Raw genomic sequence first — 23,585 nt, 5'->3', positions numbered from 1 at the left:
GGCTGAAGTAGATGCAGAAGCTAGCTGTGCACAGAAGCACATGCCACAAGAAACCAACGTGGGTTTCAGGGTTTGTTTGTTTTTTGGGGGGGATGATGCTACACCCCTGCTTTTCTCAAATGACATTGCTTCCGGATATTTCATGTATGTATTCTACGTAGACCTGTACTTGTGTTTAACAAGGTGTGGATTGCAGGGAGCGATAATAATAATAATTTGGCAAACAGCAACGTAAGTGTAAAAATGTTAGTATTTTTAGCATTCCTTCCAGAGAAAAGAAACTAGGTCAGGAGAATGATGTGTCTCCAATTATCCTGTTTCCATATTTTTTTTTATTAATTCCACATAGATGCTCATAAGTGAACATTAACCACTCATGTTTTGACATCTTTTTTCACTTTACAGTAATGTCATGTTTAGTAGGGATGCATTCTTTGGATCAAGCGTCACCAGAAAACTTAGGTACATGCAGCTGAGTAACACCTGACTCTTTTTTCTGTACTGCATGCTGTCCTTGCCTGCAATATCTATCTCCCTTTTTCTTTTTCTTTTTTTAAAGTTGATAATTTTTACTACAGTAGTTTTATTGAACCCAAAACTAAGGAAGAAAAGGAGGAGGAGGAGGAGGAGGAGGAGGAGGCGGAGGAGGAGGAGGAGGAGGAGGAGGAGGAAATTATCTAGCACAAAACCAGCAGAAAATTAAGGTGTACGTCATAAAGTCAACGTGCGACCACGCTGAATGTGGGCCCATGCGTCACCTATGGTGGACTAGTAGTGCAGAGCCATCCTTCAGAGCAAAATGGGGGAGAGGGGGAGGGAAGAAGTGGGTGCAGAATAGCCATCTCCCTGCAAAGCCCAACTCCATCGTTCAAATGCCTTTTGCTGTGGCTGCTTGCAATCCTTGTAGCCCTGGGAGGAGTGAGTTGCAGCCTGCAGTGTGGGAAGAGAAAGGGAAACAGATGGAAATTCCCTCCTCCTGTGCTGTGCTGTGGTCACTCATGAGCAAAGGTTCCCCCATGCCATGCTGCAGGCAGGGGTATAATGCAGTGGAGGCTGGTGGCTCCGATGTCAGTGGGGTGGTGAATCCACTCAGGGTTTCAGTCAGAACCAGACAAAACTCTAAAGGATCTCTCTAATGTGTAAATCCCTACCCCCAAAATAGGTTCAGTACCTTCAATCAATTTTTTATTTGCACCAAGCCATTGCAATTTAGAACAATTAACTGAACATAAGGCATAAAACAGACAATAAATGTCCAGAGTTCAAGAAAAAAAACCAAGTCCTTTACATATAAAACTCAGTGTCTCCAAGCAAATAAAACATTAAATACAGTTAAGGCTAAAGTTATGTAATTTAAAACTCTGGGTGCAATTGCAGCCCTCGTTTTAATAGCAGTTGCTAAATATTTCGCAGTTTTTGCTGTAACCATCCTGTTGCAATCCTCAAGAAGGAAGTTCACATAATAATCAGTTGAACACCCTGGATAAGGCGATAATAAGGGGGTTATTAACTCTTCATGAGTATTTCTGTACAGTACCTTGGATAGAACCTTAAAATTCTGACTGGTTCTGACTGAAACCCAGAGCGAATGCTGCCCCATGACACCAGAGCCACCAGCCTGGACTTTCGAGCCAGGACTTTCTAATCAGCAGTGATGATGACGTCATCTACCACCCCCTCAGTCTTTGCTCTTCCTTCTGACCTTAACTACGATCCTCTCAGTAGCTGGGGAAGTGGATATATTCCTGTGAGCTGAGCTATCCCGGCTGCAATGCAAAACTTTGGGTGGGGGACGACTTGAACGGCCAATTAAGATCCATCCATTTCCTCTCCACCTGCTCCTGGTGGAGAGAGGAAAAGCTGCTAGAACTGGTTTGTTGACTTTGAGATAAAACGTTTCTGTCTTGTACTAGCTGGGCTGGTGGATGGGTGGAGTGGAGGGGGAACTCCTGAAAAACCTGGAGCCAGTTCGGGGACATGTTGTGTCAATTTCTTCCCCTTTCTCTTCCAGTCTCAGGTTTCTCAAGCCAGAGTCCGACATCCAATCACTACACTGCCCTTTGCCAATTCATAATTCTATGACTGTCAGCTCATCCTAATATATTGGGATTAGGCTACGCACAGCTGCTGTTCGGTGTGTGTACATGCATATGCGCGTACAACACAGCTCCCTGCATTTTTGGACTATCTTTGGGGACATGGCTATGGGGAATTTCATGATGAGTGGCTACACTTCAAAATTTACCACTCCTCCTCTGGCTGCAAGTGACTGCACAGCACCGGCTAGGAGACAGGAAACCGCCAGATTCGCCTTCTCTTCCAGCCTGCTGCCTGCCTACAACTTGTCATATAGAGCTCAATGGAGGAGATGGAGAATTGCCTGATTTGCAGGTACAGGTGTGGGTTGGAAGAGAGAAGAGAGTGGTGGAGGCTGGTCGCTACCCGCTTTTGGTGGGGCTGTGGATCCATTCTGGGTATCAGAATCAAAGGAGCTGGATGTAATGAATGTAGTTGAGGATAGGGTTCAGTACCGTGGGTAGCTCCTGTAGAGTTCTGGCTGGGTTTTGACTAAAACCCAAAATGGATTCACAGCCCCACCAAAATTGGAGCTACCAGGCTGTGCTCCCTTCCTCTTCCCTCTGAAATATATGCAAACGGTCCTGTTGTGAAGCCCACCCAGGCCTCAATGAAAAAAATAGTTAGCTTTGCACCCTAGGAAGGAGGCTGTAAAGGTAGGCCTGGGGGCTCAGCTCAGCCCTAATGGCAGACCATAAGGATGTCAATGAACCTCACATTTTTATTTTTTATTTTGCCTTCCCGGGACTGCAGAAATAGGTGATGTGGTTGTTGTTGTTGCCATCAGCCAGTAGGCCACAGTCCATGGCTGGTGGCCTGTGATCAATTCGGTGAGCTGCAGACACCTGTAAAAAGCAAAGAGATCTTCTATTGTATGGTTGAGGAACAACAACTATCTTTAAGGCATAATGGGCAGGGTAGGTTGATGGACCATCCTGCAGAAGCTGCTGTTCAGTGACCGTCATGCTTAACCCAGGCTTCCCTGACTTGGGACCCTCCAGAAGTGTTGGACTACAAACCCCATTATCCCCAGCCAGAATGCCAGGTTAGGGAAGCCCAGCTTAACCTAATTAGGTGGTCTGGTCTGGGAAAAGTATCTGGTCTGGGGATGGAGCATGGGAAATCTTGTCAAAGCTTTATTCATTAAATAGACATCTCTTTACACCTGAAGGAAGTGTGAATGTTAGGAGTTACCCTCTAAGCTTAACTAGCCTAACAAAGCAAGGTATGTTCCTATCAACTAAATGGACAGTTTCTTGCTATGCCCAAGAGGCTTTTACTGAACCCCTCCTTCAGGGAGGGTCTTCAAGTTGTAACCTCTGGTGAGTAGCTAGCCTAGCAGACTGCCTCCCACCTCCTCTCAACTCTGCCCATTTAATCCTGCAGCAGAATCTGGGTTCTTTCAATTCCATGCTCCCTTCCACTCTGACAAAGACTGAGTTCCCAGGGAAGGGGAGGAAAGGAAAAATATCTCTGAGCCTGGGCCTCCTGTTTGATAAACTCCTGGGAAGGTTCCTCTTGGTTCCAGAAGAATCTTGGAGTTTCTTCATCTACTTCCTGTCTTAGCTCTTCTTCTTCTCCTCCTCCTCCTCCTCCTCCTTCTCCAGGCTCCGAGTCCAATTTGGGATACACACCAAGGAGAATGCGCCTGATTCTGACAGGTTCAACCCCTGTGGTCTCCAGTTAAAAAAGATATTGGGCAGCAGGACTGCAAATTACCCTCTGCTTGAGACCTTAGAGAGCCATTATTAGCCAGAGTAGACAGTACTACTGGTCTAGATAGATCTATGATCTGATAAGTACAAGGCAGCTTTTATATTCTATTGGGAAAATAATATGGAGTGATTGGATGTCTTGTTACTGAAGTCCACCTCATTAGAGTTCTTTAGCTTGTACGAAGTGTGCACCTTAAGATTTAAATCCACAATCTTTAAATCTTTTATTATTTATTATGGATTCGATCCTCAGACAAGTCAACTTAAGGAAGTTCAAGGCCTGGGATTGGCTTGTGCTGCTCTGATGCAAAAGTCTGCATGGAGTGTGTCATTATACAGTTTAGGCACTAGGTGGCACTGGACTTGTGTCTGGATTGAGTAAGGGACTTCCTATGGTCTGTTCTGATGTTGTTGGGGAGGGACAAGAAAGTTCTTGTCTAGTTTCCTGACTGGTGTCTTTCCCAGTTCTTCCATGACAAGGTCTCAGGTTCAATCTCTGTCACCTCCAGTTAAAAAGACATCAGGAACCAGGGCTGGGAAAGACCTCTGCTGGAGATCCCTGTCCCCAGCTGACAATGCCTCATCTTCCTTTCCCTTGGCTACTACTTCTTCCTCCATCCCACTTTCCCTTGGCTACTACTTCCTCCATCCCACTTTCCCCTGGCTTACTCATCTCTCTCTGCTGCCTCCTTCTCTCTGGACCAACCCCTGTTGCCTCTACCACTTTCCTTTCCTTCCAACCCACTTTTCCTTTCATAGCTCCCCCCTCCCCTGGGTTTGTTGTGATCCAACAAGGAAGGAGAAGAGGGATTTTCCACAGGAGACATTCCTCCCTGCATCCTGAGAGAGCTCTGCTGGTGGATGGTAGATTCGATGGAGATTCTACAAGCTCATGGCTTGCTGACTCTGGTAGTCTCTTGTCGATTCTATGGGGAAGGGGCTTTTGAGGGTTTCTCTCCCAAGTAACAATTCCAGATTGCCCAAACGCAGCGCATTAACATCCCCTACCTCTCAATTTCCCATTGGCATCTCTTTCATCCATTCCAGCAAAGCAGTTCCGGTGGAATAGGCAAATCCACGTTGAGTTGTGTTACTTTGCGTATGAACGATTTAGAGGTCATCCAGGGCCCCCAGACCATTGTATCATTCTGTCTTACACACACACACACACACACACACACTTGATAAGCCAAATGAATGTATGCAGCTGCTGTTAGCCATGTTGGGAAACCTACATCTTGCTAATGTAGTAAAAATCAGAACAAGCATGGTTGTCTTGTGTTTCCAGTCTTAACGCTGCAAAATACATCTAAGACTATGTAGCTGGTCTTGTCAATTTTGATTGTGCCTTCCTTCCTGCTCTTCAAAAAAGGTGGTCTGAGAAACAGTGTGAAGAGGCATGCTTTGCTTGGCCACTTGGCTTAATGCTTCCATTTATTTATTTTTTATTTTTCTTACCCAACTGGTTTTTTTTGGTTATGAACTTCAGAATCAGACAATGGATCGGGCAATGTCTGGTTTGCATGCTGGGAAGGGATGTGCGTTCTGCTCTGCATGAGTGGCTCCAAAAGCTTATTCAAGTTCCGTTGGGCCTACATTGGGGAGGCAAGAGGTAGACCTCCAGTACCCGACCCATTAACTCTCAGATATTCAATAATATTCAAATACTGTCTGGAGAAATTCTCATTGAAGGCCATGTAGCCTTTGTTATAACGGACTGCCTTACTTAAAGGCCAGGTTTCAAACTATGGATTGTCGTTATGGAAGAAAGCTGGCACAAGCCTTGAGCTCACATGCTTCATGTCCTTGTTCTGGTTTGTGCACCGAAAGGATAGATGGAATCTTTCCACTTTCATTTTGAATGAAGCACCGTGCCCTGTTACATCCCAAACCAGGAAACTGTGGTTTGTTCTAACTTTGGTTGGTTAAAACAAACCACAATCAAATGGTGGTTTGATAGCCTTGGTTAACTAAGCACAGTTAGAATAAAGCACAATCCCCCAAGTTCAGACAGAACAGGGAACTGTGGTTAGTTCCAAAGTGGAAGCGGAAGCTTTCAGTTTCCACCTTGCGTGTGCACAAAGGAGGAAGAGAGGGAACAGAGGATGACAAACCATTGTTTGTTATCACGCCTGGATCTGATCTGACGACTTCGGAAGAGATGATCTAGGGTAGCGGCTAAGGGCAGTGCAGACACTGCGATGTGCATGGGCTGCCACTGAAAATGGTACCCCTGCCTTACAATCTCCTGCTTCCGTCATAACATGCAGTAAAAGTTAACTGTACCTGATAACATTGCGCCTTGCATTTCCCCAGCCTTGCTATGCATGATTGGCTGGTGGAGGCAGAGGAGCATACAGAGTGTGATGATGTTAGAACCGGAGTAAGTTTCAGAGCATGTTATAGAGGAAAAGAACTTGACGCAGCCCACTGCTTCTCAGTGGCGCACCCGTGTTTGTCTGAATGCCGCATTCCGCTGTAAATGTGTGGGCTGGGAAGTCCTCAGTTCAGCACTCGCATCTTAGCCATGACCTCACTAAAGGTCAACAACCATTATCCCCTTGGCCTCACCTTCCCACTTGCAATATATAGAGATGATAATATTGCCCAGTCTTATGGGATTGCTGTGCAGGTTATTGGAAATACTGTATGTGGAGTGCTTGTACGCTCCGAAGGCAAGCAAATAATAATAATTATTATTTTATTGAAATATCTGAAATGGTTAATGCAGGCCATGCTTAATGCAGTTCACTGTGTGCCTAGATCTGATCTTACTCCCATTTAGGATTTGGTGTATCGAGCATCTGAAGCTTCACAGGAACTGGCAAACCATTGCAGTGTTTGAACCCTCTATTTGAATTATGTAGGGATGTGTGTCTTTTACATGCACTTGCTCTACACCGTTCACATATTGCTGATTTTCTTCCATTGGCTTTCTGACATGCTGGGGTAATTCTGTTTTTAATACCTGATATCGTTATGTTTTCCATCTTTCGGGCTTGGGATATTTTGCAGATTAACTTTTCCAGTTACCACACGGTCCATTTTGAACCGGGTTGTCCAACCACGTGTAAAACTAAACCCACGATTGATTCCCGTGTCACCATGCTTTTGGCTTGATTAGATGTAAAACACACACACCATGATTGCTGAAAACGTGGTGGGCTTACAACCCACTGTGTGATGGACCACTTTGGAAATCTCCACACCAACCAAAATCCCATCACACAGTGACTCAAAAGTCCCTGCGCGATGCAAAAGGTCAGCATGTGAATCCACATCATGTCTGATGCTCACTTGCATTGCTGGATGGTCATAATTGTGAGATCCTACCACAAGACAGAGCAACAGTTGTTTAATTCTCAGGGGTCAAAGTTATTAGTTTGACATCTGGATTAACAGCCCAAATCCAATGCCTTCACAGCAAAGTAGTTGCAGGAGCACTCTGTCCTAAACATGCCTACTCTAAAAAGGAAGCTCATGCTGAATCATAGTTTGTGCATTACAGGTGTGTGCAGAACCACTGGGTTCTTCTCTGGAACAGGTTTGGTGAAGGACTGAACTGAACCAGTTTCAGTAACCCTTCTGCATTACTTCCCAGAATCCAGTTTGGAAGGTGGTTAGATCTCACTGCAGGTGCGTGGCAATGGCGAGTGGTACCTTGGGATGTCCCTTGGGCCATATTAAGCCCGTTTACAAATTTACAGAGGCCTCCAGTGCACAGTGCTATGAACGTGGAGCATGACACACCTGAGAGCATTGGTGTCTATGTGCAGGGACTTGATGTGGCGAGGATTTACTGGAACCTCCTAGACCCAGCAGCAGATGACGTGGCATGGCTAGTGATGCGAGATGCCAGTTTCTCCACCCAGGGTCTCTATTGTCCATGGTTGGGACTGAAGTGGGCAGTTAGTATCTCTTAGATGCCTTCTGCAGCAGGCAAAATATACTGCTCTGTTGATCACTTAAGAGAACAAGGCCAGGTACCTAGTACTTATACTAAGCCCAGCCAAACTATAGGATTCATCCTGCCTACCAACCATAGGACTTCATGTGCAGGGTTGTCCCCTTCTGTGCTCGAAAGAGCCTTCAGGGGTTGGGTGTATAGTCCTAGGTCTTAGGCCAGTGGTTGTGGCCCTCTGCATGTTTTGTCCTAGAGCTCCTATCAGCTCTAGGCAACATACCCATTGGCTAGCAATTCTGAGAGTTGGAGACCAAAACATCTGGAGATCCACACGTTGCAAATCCTTTTGTCTATGTGACAAAGGATTGGCAAGGCATCACGTAGACTTCCTTTGTCTATGTGGCAAAGGATGTGCTGCCTGTCAGGGACCCTGGGCTTGAACTGAGAAAGGCATGCACCTCAGGGCATATGCTTTGATTTCCTTTTGACACCAGCTCCTTGCCATCCAGAACTATGCATGTCAGTGTCAAATACAGTTGGGCCCAGATTCAACTGCATCCCCAGTGTTCGTACGGTTCCAGTGGCAATCTGGGATTCTTTTGCAGCATGCACTGCTTCTGAATCTCCCGCAAGCATTTGGGGGATTCTGCAACAAGTTAACATCTCGCTGCCACAAGAGGGTGCTGAGTGACTGAATCCATTTGACACCACCGGCGTCTCGTTACGAATGGCAGAATCCAAACTGCAGTCAGTGGATTAATTAACAGCAGTGGGGTAACCCTCTTGGTTGCTTTACTCTAGCAAATCAAGCATAATTGTTTACAGGCATCAACACTGAACATAAGCAAATACTGAGGATACCAGTTCAGCTGACAAATTTGTGGGATTAATCAACTAAATTGCATATTGAAATTCCTCAGTAGGGTTAGGGGTGGTGATGGAGAAGAAGAAGTAATGATGGTTATCTGATTTGGAGGCCTGCCAAAATCTTGCTCGGTGGGATGTTGTGTGCATAAAAACCATCAGCTGTTATTTTGTTTTCAGTGGCATCTTTCATGTATTTATTTGCTTGGTATATAATGCATTGGGAACACGTTGAAATACAGATCCACATTGAAATGAAGGGGAAAAATGATCCCTTTTCCTTATTTTTTTAGCCAAAAGCTGGGTCTCTTGGATCGGGTTCGTGGTACCAATACTAAAGGAAAGCTATTTACCCCTCTGAATGTAGATGCAATTGAAGAAAGTCCTTCTAAAGAACCTAAGAGTGTTGTCTTGAATAACAGAGAGCGTTTTCGCACTGCATTCCGAATGAAAGCTTATGCATTCTGGCAGAGCTCAGAAGGTAAATGTTTATATGGATTTTATTTCATTTTTGAACTTGCCCAGACTATTTCACGAACCGCCTTCCGTTTTGTCTTTTCTTCTCTGAGACTCCTTTTGACATTTTGATTACAGTTGAAATTGAAATGTTGCATTATTACTTTTAAAAATTTGGCAAAGCTCTGATGTTTTGATTCAAAAATGCTAATTTTCAAATTGTGAGTTGTATTTGTTTTGTTTTGTTTTGACTTGTGTTCAAAACAACCATCTCTTACTTCTTGTTGGCTGAGCCATGTGATGGCTTTGGCTTCACTGTTGGCCAGTTCGACATTCCACGTGTTTGCTTGTAATGTGATCACTGTGTTGAACATTCTGCAATAAAATTTGATATTCACATTCACAACCCAATTCCACATTTCACATTCAAATGTGAACTTGACATTCATTCCCATTTTAAAGGGGGGGGGCAGGAACAATGTAATACAACCAGTGGCCCACAATGCAATATCTCCTTTGAATATTGAGACATTGCAATGAAAGGGAAAGTGTACATTTAGGAAATCATGCTATACTTCATGGACAAACCATAACTCAGGGTGGGCAAAGCCATGTTCTCTATGTCCCCAGAGGGCAGAACAAGACCTCTTGGGCTCAACTTTACAGGAAGGAAGTTTTTGGTTGACTCTTGGGAGAAACTCCTTGACAGTAAGAGCAGTTTGGTAATAGAACCAATTACCTTGGGTAGTAGTAAATTCTCCCTTGCTGGATTTCTTCAAGTAGAGACTGAACAACCCATCTGTTGGGGATGCTGTACTCTGGATTTCCTTCATTGAGTAGGGACTAGATGACCACAGAACCTCTGCAACGCCACCACCTCGCGCACAAGGCTTTGATGCGCACACCTCACTCAGACTAAGCACCACCACTTAAATACCTGAGGAAGGGGTAAAAAGAAAAGTATTACCTTTCCCTTATAGCAGAGGGAAAAGGTAAGGAGATTTGGAAAAGGCTTTTCTGTGAATATAGCAGGCTGAAGGTTTAATGTGATGTTTTTATTTAAGAACCAATAGAGGAAGAGACACAGCCAAACTGACACGTGGTTTTATGGTAGCAAACTAAAGAAAATGTTTATTGTTGTTTACAGTTCTTAGTTCCTTCAAATTATATTCCAATCCTGCCTATTAATAATACTGGTAGTAACAAATCTAATAATAACAATCCTTAGTCCCTATGATCTTATTTTCACTCACACAACTCCTGACAAGAAACCACATGGCTAACCACATCTACCCTCCAAACCCAATCACCAACCGAACCCCTCAAACCACTCAGCTCCCCCATATATAGACTCCTCCCCCCTTTCCACAGCATCATCAGCCACACCCACTCAGGCCAACATTCCGCACTCTCTAGACATACAACTCCAGACATACCTAACAGAATAGAAATGTGGGTAACGCCACAAGAGTCTAATCCCCCTCCATTTCCAGGAAATGTGAAAAACACAATGCAATTTAATATCTCCCTCGAAGAAAGAGACGCAGGACAGACAATTAATGTTCAAATTCAGAATAATACCTCACCTGCATTCTGGAGTGGTAGAGGCCCAGGTGGACTCTTATCACCTGATCTTGCTGCTTCTTTCAACCACAGGTTAATTCATCTGGAATAAATGTTAGTTGGTAGTGCTCTTATCTAAGCTGTCAAAATCAAAATCAGTTCGGTGTTGTTTTTATTTTGTTACGGTTGTGTTTTTAATTGTGTTTCCCCACCTAAATTCTTAGCCATCCTACCATCTCCTTAGCCACTTCCCTCATTATCACTGCCACTACTGCAGTTCTGGCACTATGTGATTCCAAACCTCAGTTGCCAAGATGCACGAGTTCACTCATGTAGGCATGGACCAGAGTTCTCCCACAAAACAAACTCTTATTCCATGTCAATGAGCTTTTGCAGTAGCTCGGGGTAAGTTTGCCCATTGCTAGTTTTGATGGGTGTTAATGATAGGAGGGAGACTTCACAGATATGGTTTGAGGAACTTCCCATTGTTCTGATCTCTTTTGTCTCTGATCTTTCTTCATGGGAATGCTTGGCCCACCATTTAGATGCTGGAACTGGGGATCCTCTGGCAGAAGACAGAGGGTACAGCAATGAACTTCTAATTGAAGACATGATCCCCACGCTGAAGGTGGTCATCCGAGCTGTCAGGTAAAGTTTGGGGGTGTTGCCTTCTTTCCCTTTGTTTTTCAATTAGCTTAAGATTTAAGGCAATTAGGCCCCATTGACAGAAGTTTGGTGTGGCATTTGTGATGACTGCAGCTTCAAGTGAGCTTTCATGAATAAAACAGCATAGATAGAAATCGTCCATGCTGTCCAAAGTAGCATTGGATCAAAAATCCATTTGGGCCCACGAGGGCAGCAGATGCCCTGGATCTGGCCCTCACGGGCCGCAACGTACCTGCCTGGCACTAGGACAAGCCCACGGCCAACCGCTGTTCAGCCTTTGAGAGCGGTTTGGTGTGGGTCTGCCCTGACATGAGCCTTTTGTCCCTTTTCCCCTGTCGTGTTAATGGTGGCTGCCAATAAACAGCGAGAGAAAATATGCAATTTCCGCAGCCTTGGGGAAATTGCCTGTTTCTCTCTCCTGCCCCCGAGGGGGCCGCCATTAGAGTGGAGGGGGGAAATATGTGGTTTCCCCAGATTTGGGGAAATCACATGTTTCTCCGTCAACCTCCTGTGCCAATCAGGGCCTTGAAGGCCCCCTTAACATAAGAACGTAAGAACCTAAGAAGAGCCCTGCTGGATCAGACCAAGGGTCCATCTAGTCCAGCACTCTGTTCACACAGTGGCCAACCAGCCATCTGCCAGGGATGAACATGCACGACATGGTGCAACAGCACCCTCCCACCCATGTTCCTCAGCAACTGGTGCACACAGGGGCCTCCGGAAAGTGTGCTTTGCCAAGGGCTCAGGAATCTTGCACAGCCTCCTGAGCTCTCAGCAAAAGCTCCAACGGCCTGGCAGCTTGAAGCAGGACTGCACGAGCAGAGCTCAGCAAGCTGGCAGGGTGCATCTCTGGTGAGTTTTCCAAAGCCTAGTCCAAACCATACCTCAGAGGCAGAGCATGCTCTTTGCCTGCAGAAAATCCCAGGTTCGTAGCCCAGTCTTTCCGAACAGGGCTGGGGAGGAGGAACCTTGTCAGAAACCCTGGATAGCCACCATGAGTTAGAAGGACTGAGTTAAAAGGTCCAAGAGTCTGACTCAGCATGAAACAGCTGCCTGTGTTCTGTGGTGTAAATCAAGGCTGGCCTTGCAGATGTTGTCGGACTGCAATTCCCATCAGCCCTAGCCAGCCTGGTCAATGGTGAGTGATGATGGGAGTAGTCGTTCTTCAACATCTGGAGGGCCAAAGGTTCCACAGCCCTGTTCTAAATATATTTGCGTTTGAGATAGACAGGACACCCAATTCTATGTGAGGCCCAAATCACATGATACTTTTAAAGAAGGATGTGTGAGAATTTAGTTTTAATTCTTCTTTGAAATGAGAATGTACCAAAATTCAAAAATTCTTCATATTTGAGATGGAGAGATTTAAAAACGTCAGCTGTGAGCGAAACTGAACCAGATGCATTTGCATCCAGGCCCAGGGCTTTGAGTGCTTAGTCCTTAAACGTTTGGGGTTGAGTCATGGGTATTCAGCCATGTTTGTGGTACTGAATTAGGTTACCACCTCTTTTTTTCTGATAGGCTCCTCATCTTTAACAGCTCATATGGCAGATAGGGGTGGACGAGCTCATCCATACCCGCCTCATCGGATGCTTTCACCATCGCCACCACCATCCGCCGCCTCTTGTCAGGCCACGCAAGCTTCTTTTGAGGCTTGGCTTGGCCCAATGAGCACTCAGCAGCCATCCACCCTCACTGCCGAAATTGCACACGTCCCCCACCCAATGACAATTTTGGCAGTGAGAGCAGATGGCTGCCGAGAGCTCTAAGGGGTGTCCCAAGTGTTTAAGTACAGGTTCATGTTTGTGCCACGTGCACATAACTGGGTCTGGGGGGTGGACATGGGGGAGTCCATTGGACTCCCGAACTCAGTCGGGCACTTGTGACATCTCTAATGGCAGACAGGTACAACATGGTCCATTCTCACTATCCATGGTGAGAATAGCTGTACCTATTGAATTTGCTTGGTACAGATGGGTGAGAATTTTGTTTCAGTTTGTTTCTGATTAAAATTTACCAAAATTCACAAATTTGGGGCAGAAAGAACTTGATATTAAAAAAATTGAATGTGAGAGAAAGTGAAACTGACCGTTTTGTCCATCCTTACATAGAGAGTAGCTATGTCTTCTTCTTTTTACTCTGTAGTAAGCACAGGGGCCTGATTCAGATCAAGACCCAGGCGTGGGGGGTAGGGGGTGCTAACTCTCTCCCCACCACAGTCCCAATCCAGATTGGATCTCCTGTGCTGGCAATTTATACTGCCAAAGAGCGATCCGTTATTGCAAATAAGAAGCCCCACCAACAAATGTTCTCTTTTTGTAACAGAATACTACAGTTTCGCCTTTATAAGAAAAGATTCAAGGAGACTTTGAGGCCTTATGATGTCAAGGATGTGATAGAGCAATATTCAGCAGGACACCTTGACATGCTTTCCAGAATCAAATACCTTCAAACCAGGTAAGATGTGTTGTGGACAGCAATGCACAAAAAGTGTAGGTATTAGGTTGGCAAAGATGAGCACAGAGATTCTTGTTATGGAGAAGGAAACATGTTAGTTTGTTTATTTGTTTATTTCATTTTTATGCTGCCCAATAGCCGAAGCTTTCTGGGTGGTTCACAAAAATTAAAATCATGAAGAGCATAAAAACAACTAACTGTCTAAAAACACAAATACAAAATACAATATAAAAAGCACAATCAGGATAAAACTACACAGCAGAAATTGATATAGGTTAAAATATGGAATTAAAACAGCAATGTTTAAAATTTATGTTAATAGGTGTTAAAATACTGAGAAAATAAAAAGGTCTTCAGGATTGTTAGGACTGCTAGCTCGTACACCAAGGAGGGCTCTAGCACCTCCAGCAGATTTATTTATTTATTTATTTATTTATTACATTTCTATACCGCCCAATAGCCGAAGCTCTCTGGGCGGTTCACAAAAATAGCCAGAAGGCACATGAACATGATGACTGTACAACAAGAAGAGCGTCTTTACACAGTCGAGATTTTGAGCTTATCTCAGGCTAGATTATACTTCCAACACAATTGAGTGGCACATCGACATACCATGTGGAAGGACCACTTTTCAGTGGACTAGCATGTGCTTTGCAGGCAGAAGGTCCCAGTTTCAATCCTGTCTGAAGTCCTGGAGAGCCGCTGCCAGTCAGTATCATCAACACTGGGCTACATGGACCAATGGTCTGATTCAGTGTAAGGTGATATTCTTAACATAATGCTAGACTCATAGAATAGTAGAGTTGGAAGGGGCCTATAAGGTCATCAAGTCCAAACCCCATGCTCAATGCAGGAATCCACATTAAAGCATGCCTAACAGATGGCTGTCCAGCTGCATCTTGAAGGCCTTTAGTGTGGGAGTGCCCACTGCTATATTCCTAACAGTATTTACAACAACCCTGCAAAGCAGCCGAGCATTATTATTCTGGTGTCACAAACAGCTGGCTAAATAAACACAGGCAGGCATTCCAAAGGTGGTGGAGGAGCAAACTCCTCAGAAAGCAGCATCACTAGCTCACAAACCTAGCTCACTTAAAATATGACATCTGACTTCCTGTGACTTGCCCTCACTTGTCCAAAGCCACCTAATGGGTTCAAGGCAAAAAGGAGATTTGAACCAGGCACTTCCTGCAGAGCTCTGTACCTCAGCAGGTACAGTAGCTTGCATTATTGTAGATAAACCAACAAATGTATAGATACTGGTGGAGGACAAAGAAGTCTTCCTTCAGGTCAAATAGGAGCTGATTATTTATTTATTACATTTTTATACCGCCCAATAGCCGAAGCTCTCTGGGCGGTTCACAAAAATTAAAACCACAATAAAACACCCAACAGGTTAAAAACACAATTACGAAATACAGTATAAAAAGCGCAACCAGGATAAAACCACACAGCAAAGTTGATATAAGATTAAAATACAGAGTTAAAACAGTAAAATTTAAATTTAAGTTAAAATTAAGTGTTAAAATACTGAGTGAATAAAAAGGCCTTCAGCTGGCGACGAAAGGAGTACAGTGTAGGCGCCAGGCGGACCTCTCTGGGGAGCTCGTTCCACAGCTGGGGTGCCACAGCGGAGAAAGCCCTCCTTCTAGTAGCCACCTGCCTCACTTCCTTTGGCAGGGGCTCACGGAGAAGGGCCCCTGTAGATGATCTTAAGGTCCGGGTAGGTACATATGGGAGGAGGCGTTCCTTCAGATTGAGCGATGTGTTTGACCAATGTGTTTTAGAAGGTTTATTCTAAACTTTTTAGAAGGTTTAACTGATTGACCGATGTGTTTTAGAAGGTTTATTCTAAACTTTTTAGAAGGTTTAACTGATTGACTGATGTGTTTTAGAAGGTTTATTCTAAACTTTTTAGAAGGTTTAACTGATTGACCGATGTGTTTTAGAAGGTTTATATACTAACTTTTGACCAAAGATTGATTCCTCGGATGACTTACAAAAATAAGTGCTTGGGATTGAAGAGGATGGGTTATAAATGAATGAATAACAGCCTTCTCAGTATGTCCTGTTATTGTCTTCTTTCAGAATAGATATGGTTTTTGCACCTGGACCTCCATCCACTCCCAAGCATAAGAAATCCCAAAAGGGAGGAACGTTCTCTTACCCTTCACAACAATCTCCAAGGTGAAACAATTCTGCGTGTCGCTAGTTGGGAACAGACTTCCACGTTCCCATCATTCTCTTGCACACACACCCCAGTGCCAACGTGGCAAAGGCCACAGGATGCTGACTCTGCAATGCTGCTGCTGAACATGAAATGAGGGCAGTATCCAAGTTGACACTAGAGCCAATGAAATTTCTGCTGCGCCCGTGTAAGGGACCTTTCGTGCAACACCAATAACATTAGCTGGCATGATGGATTTTCCAGGGGATTCCATTCATGTTGCACTAGAGCAGTGGTTCTCAACCTTCCTAATGCCGCGACCCTTTAATACAGTTCCTCATGTTGTGGTGACCCCCAACCATAAAATTATTTTCGTTCTTCTCTACACGATCCATTGTCATGGGATGGTTTGCTAATGAAAATAATACATAACAATAGCTTTAATAATACAAAAGATGATACATGACATAGTTCAGTCAATACAGTTTCCTAAGACCATCGGAAATATGTGTTTTCCGATGGTTTTAGGCGACCCCTGTGAAAGGGTCGTTCGACCCCCAAAGGGGTCCCGACCCACAGGTTGAGAACCGCTGCACTAGAGGTTGCTTACACTGGCACAAAAGAATTTATCTTAGTACTAATTTTTGACTTGGATACTGCCCAGAGATTTAAGAATCCAGGCAGGTCCAAAGAAGCATCCAGGCCGATCTACCAGCTCTCCACCTGGAGGAGGCCCATTGGCCTTCAAATGCCTGGTCTGACTTGGGCCATAGCTAGACCTAAGGTTTATCCTAGGATTGTCCTGGGGTCAAACCTGTTCATCTAAGTGCCACACAGGGCATCCAGCGCTCAGGCAGGGACGAACCCGGGATGATCCTGGGATAAACCTTAGATCTAGCTGCTGCCGGGGATACTAGTACTGAAAAGAGAGTAAAACTCTGGTGTTCGATGAAGTGAATATAAATAATCACTTCAAATAATAATATAAATAATATAAATAATCACTTCAAATAATCACTTTCAAAAATAATCCAACGATTAAAATAATATTAAAAATCATGTATTGGGAGCTTAACGTTTCGGACCCGAAGTGGTCCTTCCTCAGGAGCTGTATGTGGAGATCACTTCCATCTTTTTTCAAGTAAAAAGGCCAAATAAATGCTCTTAAAGTCTTCTCTGTTGCCCTGTAGTGTCGACGCCTTCGTTATCTGTAGCATTACGTTAAGAACGATTTTTACTATTGTTTTAGTCGATGGATTATTTTTGAAAGAAAACAATTAAAACCATTCATTCACTTCATCGAACACCAGAGTTTTACTGTCTTTTCAGTACCAGTGTTTTGGTGTCCCCCCCCCCCCCTCCTTCTATCCTTGACTTGGATACTAGACCAGCATCAAGCCTGTCAGCGATTGAGTGGTGGACTATGATGAGCAACATCTAGACTGGGTGGCTGCACAATAACTACCCCATCTGCGGTTTAAGTAAGGGAATCATGGTGAGCGCTGGTGATGATGGTCAAACAGATGATTCACCTATGCTTTGAATCACTGCCGGCTCCACCTTTTGGAGGCCCCTTGGACAAGACACCGTGAATAAGTCCCCTCCCTCGGTGAGTCTCCCCTCTCACTATTTATTTATTTATTTATTTATTACATTTCTATACCGCCCAATAGCCGGAGCTCTCTGGGCAGTTCACAAAAATTAAAAACATTCAAAGTATAAAACAACAGTATAAAACCATAATATAAAATACAATGTAAAAGCTCAACCAGATAAAAACAGCAGCAATGCAAAATCACACATTTAAAACACCAAGTTAAAATTTATTTATAAACTGTTAAAATGCTGGGAGAATAAAAAAGTCTTCGCCTGGCGTCTAAAAGCATATAATGTAGGTGCCAAGCGAACTTCCTTAGGGAGCTCATTCCACAGCCGGGGTGCCACAGCAGAGAAGGCCCTCCTCCTGGTAGCCACCTGCCTCACTTCCTTTGGCAGGGGCTCACGGAGAAGGACCCCCTGAGGATGACCTTAGGGTCTGGGCAGGTACATACGGGAGGAGGCGTTCCTTCAGATAGCCTGGCCCCAAGCCGTTTAGGGCTTTAAATGTTAATACCAGCACTTTGAATCGGGCCCAGACCTTGACTGGCAGCCAATGAAGCTGGAAATGACTGGCGTAATGTGGTCTTGTCGGCCAGCCCCTGTTAGTAACCGCGCTGCCCTGTTTTTTACCAGTTAAAGTTTCCGGACCTTTTTCAAAGGCAGCCCCACATATAACACATTGCAGTAATCCAAACGAGAGGTTATCAGAGCATGGATAACTGTAGCTAGGCTATCTCTGTCCCAATAAGGGCACAGCTGGTATATCAACCTAAGCTGATAAAAGGTGCTCTTTGCCACTGAGTTCACTTGTGCCTCAAGTGACAGTTCTGGATCCAAGAGCACCCCCAAACTACGGACTTGATCCTTCAAGGGGAGTGCAACCCCGTCCAGGACAGGGCAAACAGGGCAGGGCACTAGTATTGTCACCAGCTGCTATTGCGCGTTCCATCCTCTTTTTCATCATTGCTTGTTTGCTTGACAGGCAGAGAGACAATGAGCAAATAGGCCCTGGCATCTCCTGTTCCTCCTTTTCTCCACCACTGCCGTCAGGGCCAGAGCAAGAAGGAGGTCAGAAGCAGGCTACAATGGTGAAGAGGAGGAGTAACTCCAGGGAGCTCTTGTCAGTAGGCCCCTGCTTGGGTGTGGGTCCTTGTCAAGTGCCCATCCATCCATCCTTGACACTGGCCGTGCATCCCTCTCCAGAGGTAGACAGGACCAACCTCTACTGTGGATGGGTGTTTGGGTTCATAGGAGCCCTTGATCTGAAGTGACTGATTGATTCCTGGCAGCACTTTCACAATTCTATCATGGTACACCCCACCACACAATTTAGGAACTACTAAGCTAAGCTGATCTGCATTTTTAATAAGGGAACGCCACAAGCTTTCGTTAGACCTGATGGATGCACAACAGCAAGTTGTCTCAATTGCACTCAGTGTAAAACGATGTGCAATAATTAACTTCTATGTCTTTAAATCGGGAAAAAAATGCAATCATGCCCATACCCAAACCAATCATGTGAATTCAGAAACTTCTTCCCCTCAAAAGTATTACATATTTGATTTGTGCAGAGGGGCATCTATAACAAATTGGGTGAATTATTTGTGAACGGACAATAATAGATAAGCTTGTGCATATCCCTAACTGGGTCATTCATCTCTTTTAGGAATGATCCATACATAGCCAAAGCATCCACAGTAGATCCTGATGACCAAAGTATGATGGGCAAATTTGTCAGAGTTGAAAGACAGGTATGGAATTCTCAGTTCTTCACATTAATTTTTGTTCTCCTTTTATAACTGAGGTTTTGTATAACTTTTGTACTATAGTTGGCCACAAGTCCTGGCAAGAATCCAGACTTCCTCAAAGTTCAGATTCAGTTTATATCTGGCCTCTTGGGCCATAGCTAGACCTAAGGTTTATCCCTGGATTGTCCAGGGGTCAAACCTGTTCATCTAGGTGACACACAGGGGATCCAGTGCTCAGGCAGGGGCGAACCCTGGATGGTCCCAGGATAAACCTTAGGTCTAGCTGTGGCCTTGGTCTTCAGCCCTCAATAGTTTGGTGCTTTTCATTTGCACAGTTGGCCCAGAACTCAAAACTATGAAGAACAGTAACACTGATGGCTTTAAAACAGATTTGACGTATTCCTGGGAGTAGGTGGGACAGGCCTAGCAATGGCTGCTAGCCATAATAGCTCATTACGGGACTCACTGTGTTTAGAGGGTGCACACTCATGACCAGAATCTCCATCTTCAGAGCTTGTATGCCTCTGAAGATGGAGATGGTTAAGCAGATGTTGGATGGCCATCTATCAAGGATGCTGCAGCACTTGGATCTCCAACATGGCACCTTTTGGCATCACTAAGCCCATGGACAGCTTTCTTGGTGCCCACCAGGTTTCCTGCCCCTCCTAATATTTATTTTATTTCAATGTGTTTTTTTTAAATATATATATATATATATATATATATATATATATATATATATATCTGAAAGATTGGCATGGTGACATCTTTAGTTATGTTCAAAAGAGTGCCTTTGAATTTTGGAGCTCAGACTCACCAACCTGTGCCTTGTACTTAGGTTCTTGAGCAATTGACTTTTCTTTTAGTCTAACCAGTTTGCCTTCTGAGAAATGAGTGTTTTATGACTGACTGTGCCCACCTGGTAGCCATTTTATGAATTGGCAACCCCCCCATAGCAGCCATTTTGTGAGGGTGCCCACAACACTCTCTCCAAATGTGCCTACTCACCCAGAAAGGTTGGGGACCCCTGCAATACCCACTGATTGGATGAGATGACTGTTGAGGTCCCTCCCAGTGCGTGATCCTATGACCATGGATAGGTATCTCCACCAGGGCCTGCTTGTGACCTTCTCAGGAATGTCTGTCAGGATAGAATCATAGAATAGCAGAGTTGGAAGGGGCCTACAAGGCCATTGAGTCCAACTCCCTGCTCAATGCAGGAATCCACCCTTAAGCATCCCTGACAGATGGTTATATTGTATTGCAAATGTTTGTAGAGCTTCCTGCACAAGGATGCGACTTTACCATGAGAAAGCAGCTGAGACACAGCTAATGTACCAGCTAGACAAGCTCTTAGCTTGACCCTCATCCAAGAGAAGACATAGAACCTAAAGCTACCACCCCCTTTGCAATCTAACATGGACTCAATTAGGGGAGGCCTACAGCTTTGTGTGGAGCTTGTGCATTGCATGCAGAAGGTCTCAGCATCTTCAGTCCCTGTGTGAAATTCAGGAAAGCCTCTGCCTACAATACTGAACTAGATGGGGCCGTGGTGTCACTTGGCATAAGACAGCTCCCAACTTGGCTACTACTTTGGATACCCGTCCATTCATTGTTTTTTTGGTCTGATGGCTGTTCTCTTTCAGGTCCATGACATGGGAAAAAAGCTGGATTTTTTAGTCGATATGCACATGCAGCATATGGAGCAGTTGCAGGTCCAAGTCACGGAGGTGTACCCTTCAAAAGAAACCATGTCCCTAGCAGAGGATAACAGATATTCTGAACTGAAATCTATCATTTACAAATACTCGGAGCCTTCCATTCATGAAATGCCTCCAACCTTCCACCATGTCCCGGTGAACAAAGTTCCTCCTTTTGGATTCTCATCGCAGGACCGCAGCACGGGTCCACTTTCGTTACCGTTGGGCGGGCAAAACTCTGGTAGGTGGGAGGCCATGCCGTTCTCAACTTCCTACGCAGAAAGGCCGACCGTTTTGCCTATCCTTGCATTCATGGACCCCCACATTTCCTACCACTCCCCCCGGGGGGATCTCCAGAGCCCCCACTCAGACAGAATCACTTCAAGGCAGAAACGCAGCTTGACGAGAGACAGTGACACCCCGTTATCCCTCCTCTCCGTCAACCACGAGGAACTTGAACGTTCACCAAGTGGATTCAGCATCTCCCAGGACAAAGACGATTTCCTGTTTGGGCCAAACGGGGGTTCAAATTGGATGAAAGAAAAGCGCTACTTAGCGGAGGGTGAAACAGACACCGATACTGACCCTTTCACCCCAAGTGGCTCTATGCCTCTGTCTTCAACAGGAGATGGGATTTCTGATTCTGTATGGACCCAGTCTAGCAAGCCAGTTTAAAATTCTCCATGGGGTGGGATGGGCGGGGCAGGGTAGGTGGAGTCACTGGCTGGCTTCTTCTCATAATGTAAACATAAACTTTGTATATCTCACTATACACACCCAAAGCTTCCTCGCTCGACAACAAACAACACCCATGGCTGCACTGCATGCTGGTCTTAGTGATACTCATTCTGCGCCATTTCATACGGTTGATTAATGCGGTTTTGTTCATGCAGCCAAAACTAAGCAGTTTAGTTTTGAGCATGGTTTTGCATGACTTTACACTATAAATGGGACAGGTGATTTCTTCTGTGATTAAAATAGCGGACAGGAGGTTCTTCGGTATACCAAGGGTCAGGTCAATGCCAGACACTAAACAAAACAAAAACCCCTAACAGTGGCACGTATGCTACATATTTGTATGCAAAGCAAGATCACACACACACACTGGGCAGTATCAAATAAAACACGAGTGCTAATGGAATTTCTATTGTGCTAGTGTAGCGCTGCCTCTAGTGCACCGTTAGCGTTTTGCTGGAAGGTCAAGTATTCTGGAGAATCTCATTGTGCCTGCTAACGCCATTGGCAATGCACTAGTAGCCCCTTCTGCTAGGACAACATAATCTACTTTAGCACTTGTGTCTTACTGGATCCTGCCGCTTATTTTCAGAGCAATGCCCTTTGCTGAGTATATATGTATGATTATGGACTATTACCCCTTCCCCAGGCTATTTAAACCTTGGTTATCGATCTTGCTGGTGCCACTGTAATCATGCCTCTTAATTCTGCTCATCCAAACCTTCATTATTATTATTTTTTGGAATTTATTTTGATGTTCCTAACGCCCTTCTGATAACTGGTGTTACATATATGTATAAAGCTGCAGAGCATAGGCACATGTAAATTCCAGGAGGGCTAAAGCACTTTTCTGCAACACATTGGGCCTGTTCAGACGACACGCTAAGCCAAGGTTAGGCTGTTAATCCTCTGGCAGTAAATAGTTAGTGAGTGTCTTTCAGCTGCGGTTCTGTAGCCACCATGGTTAGGAATGGTTCACATGGCATAGTAAGTTATGATTCACATGACATGCTAAGCCATAATGTTTAGCTAAAAATGTTTAACCACTGTGGCTTAGTGTATTGTCTGAACAGGGTCTTAAGCTCTATTGGTTTCAATTGGGCTTATATGTGCCTAACTGTCTTTGGATGATGCCAACACCACTGTCACCTATGAGCTCAATCCCATTGAACTCAATGGGTCAGGAACCATTTCTGATTCCTTAATTCCCTTGGTTTAAACAGGATTTTTAGGTATCTTAATATTCACTCAACTGTGTCCAGTGCCTCTCTCACCCATGGTAAGGAACAAATCACATCTTACACTTTATGGTGGAGGCATGTTTGCTCCCTTTACACCGCTTTAGGGAACATGCCAGGTATGAAGGGGAAACGTGAATCAGTGTCATTAAGGTAGATGTGCCACAGACATGCGCTCTCATGTGCCCATGCAGGTTTTGAGATGTGCTTCTCCCCGTCACACTTCACATGTTCCTGGTAGGGAACACCACTTTAAATAAGGAAACTGTGCCTGCCGCCATAAAGTGTGAATCCGCTCTGAATCCCATTGGACACTATGGTACTTGAGCATGTAACTGTGGTTTCATTTAATTCAATGGGATTTTAAAAAACTTTATTTTTATATCATTTTTCAGTACAATGAACATGGGCTAAATGTAGTGCGCTCAGTGTCTTTGTCATGTATGGTCAATGGCTAACTAGGATTGTCTCACTGTCCAGGCTAGACATATAGTGTACAAAAGGTGTGCATTATACCCAGTCTAAGGGTCCCCCTCCATATTATGCATCTTGCAATTTCCAGTATTTTGGAAGTTCTTTAGGATTTTTTCTCCTCCTGGAGGTTCTACTGTGATACAGTTCACCTTCATCAAGCTTTTAAGTGGAATAGCCTGAATAATCCCTTTAACTGAATGTTATGAGAGATGACTCCATGAAG

At 44.6% G+C, this 23,585-nt stretch overlaps 1 protein-coding gene across 1 annotated transcript in view; it reads left to right on the top strand.

Moving 5' to 3' along the window:
• KCNQ3 (potassium voltage-gated channel subfamily Q member 3) overlaps positions 1-22,383 on the top strand; it is a 193,157-nt gene extending 170,774 nt beyond the window's left edge. The window contains exons 10-16 of the mRNA XM_063131151.1: positions 406-462; positions 8,853-9,040; positions 11,124-11,226; positions 13,570-13,701; positions 15,790-15,888; positions 19,134-19,218; positions 20,862-22,383. Coding sequence (XP_062987221.1) covers positions 406-462; positions 8,853-9,040; positions 11,124-11,226; positions 13,570-13,701; positions 15,790-15,888; positions 19,134-19,218; positions 20,862-21,590 — 1,393 coding nt within the window. The 3' untranslated portion in view covers positions 21,591-22,383. The remainder of the gene's footprint in view (positions 1-405; positions 463-8,852; positions 9,041-11,123; positions 11,227-13,569; positions 13,702-15,789; positions 15,889-19,133; positions 19,219-20,861) is intronic.
• Positions 22,384-23,585: the final 1,202 nt, after the last annotated feature.

The sequence above is a fragment of the Elgaria multicarinata genome, chromosome 7, assembly GCF_023053635.1.
Source record: "Elgaria multicarinata webbii isolate HBS135686 ecotype San Diego chromosome 7, rElgMul1.1.pri, whole genome shotgun sequence".
Taxonomy (NCBI): domain Eukaryota; kingdom Metazoa; phylum Chordata; class Lepidosauria; order Squamata; family Anguidae; genus Elgaria; species Elgaria multicarinata.
This window is presented reverse-complemented; position numbering and strand designations above follow the sequence as displayed.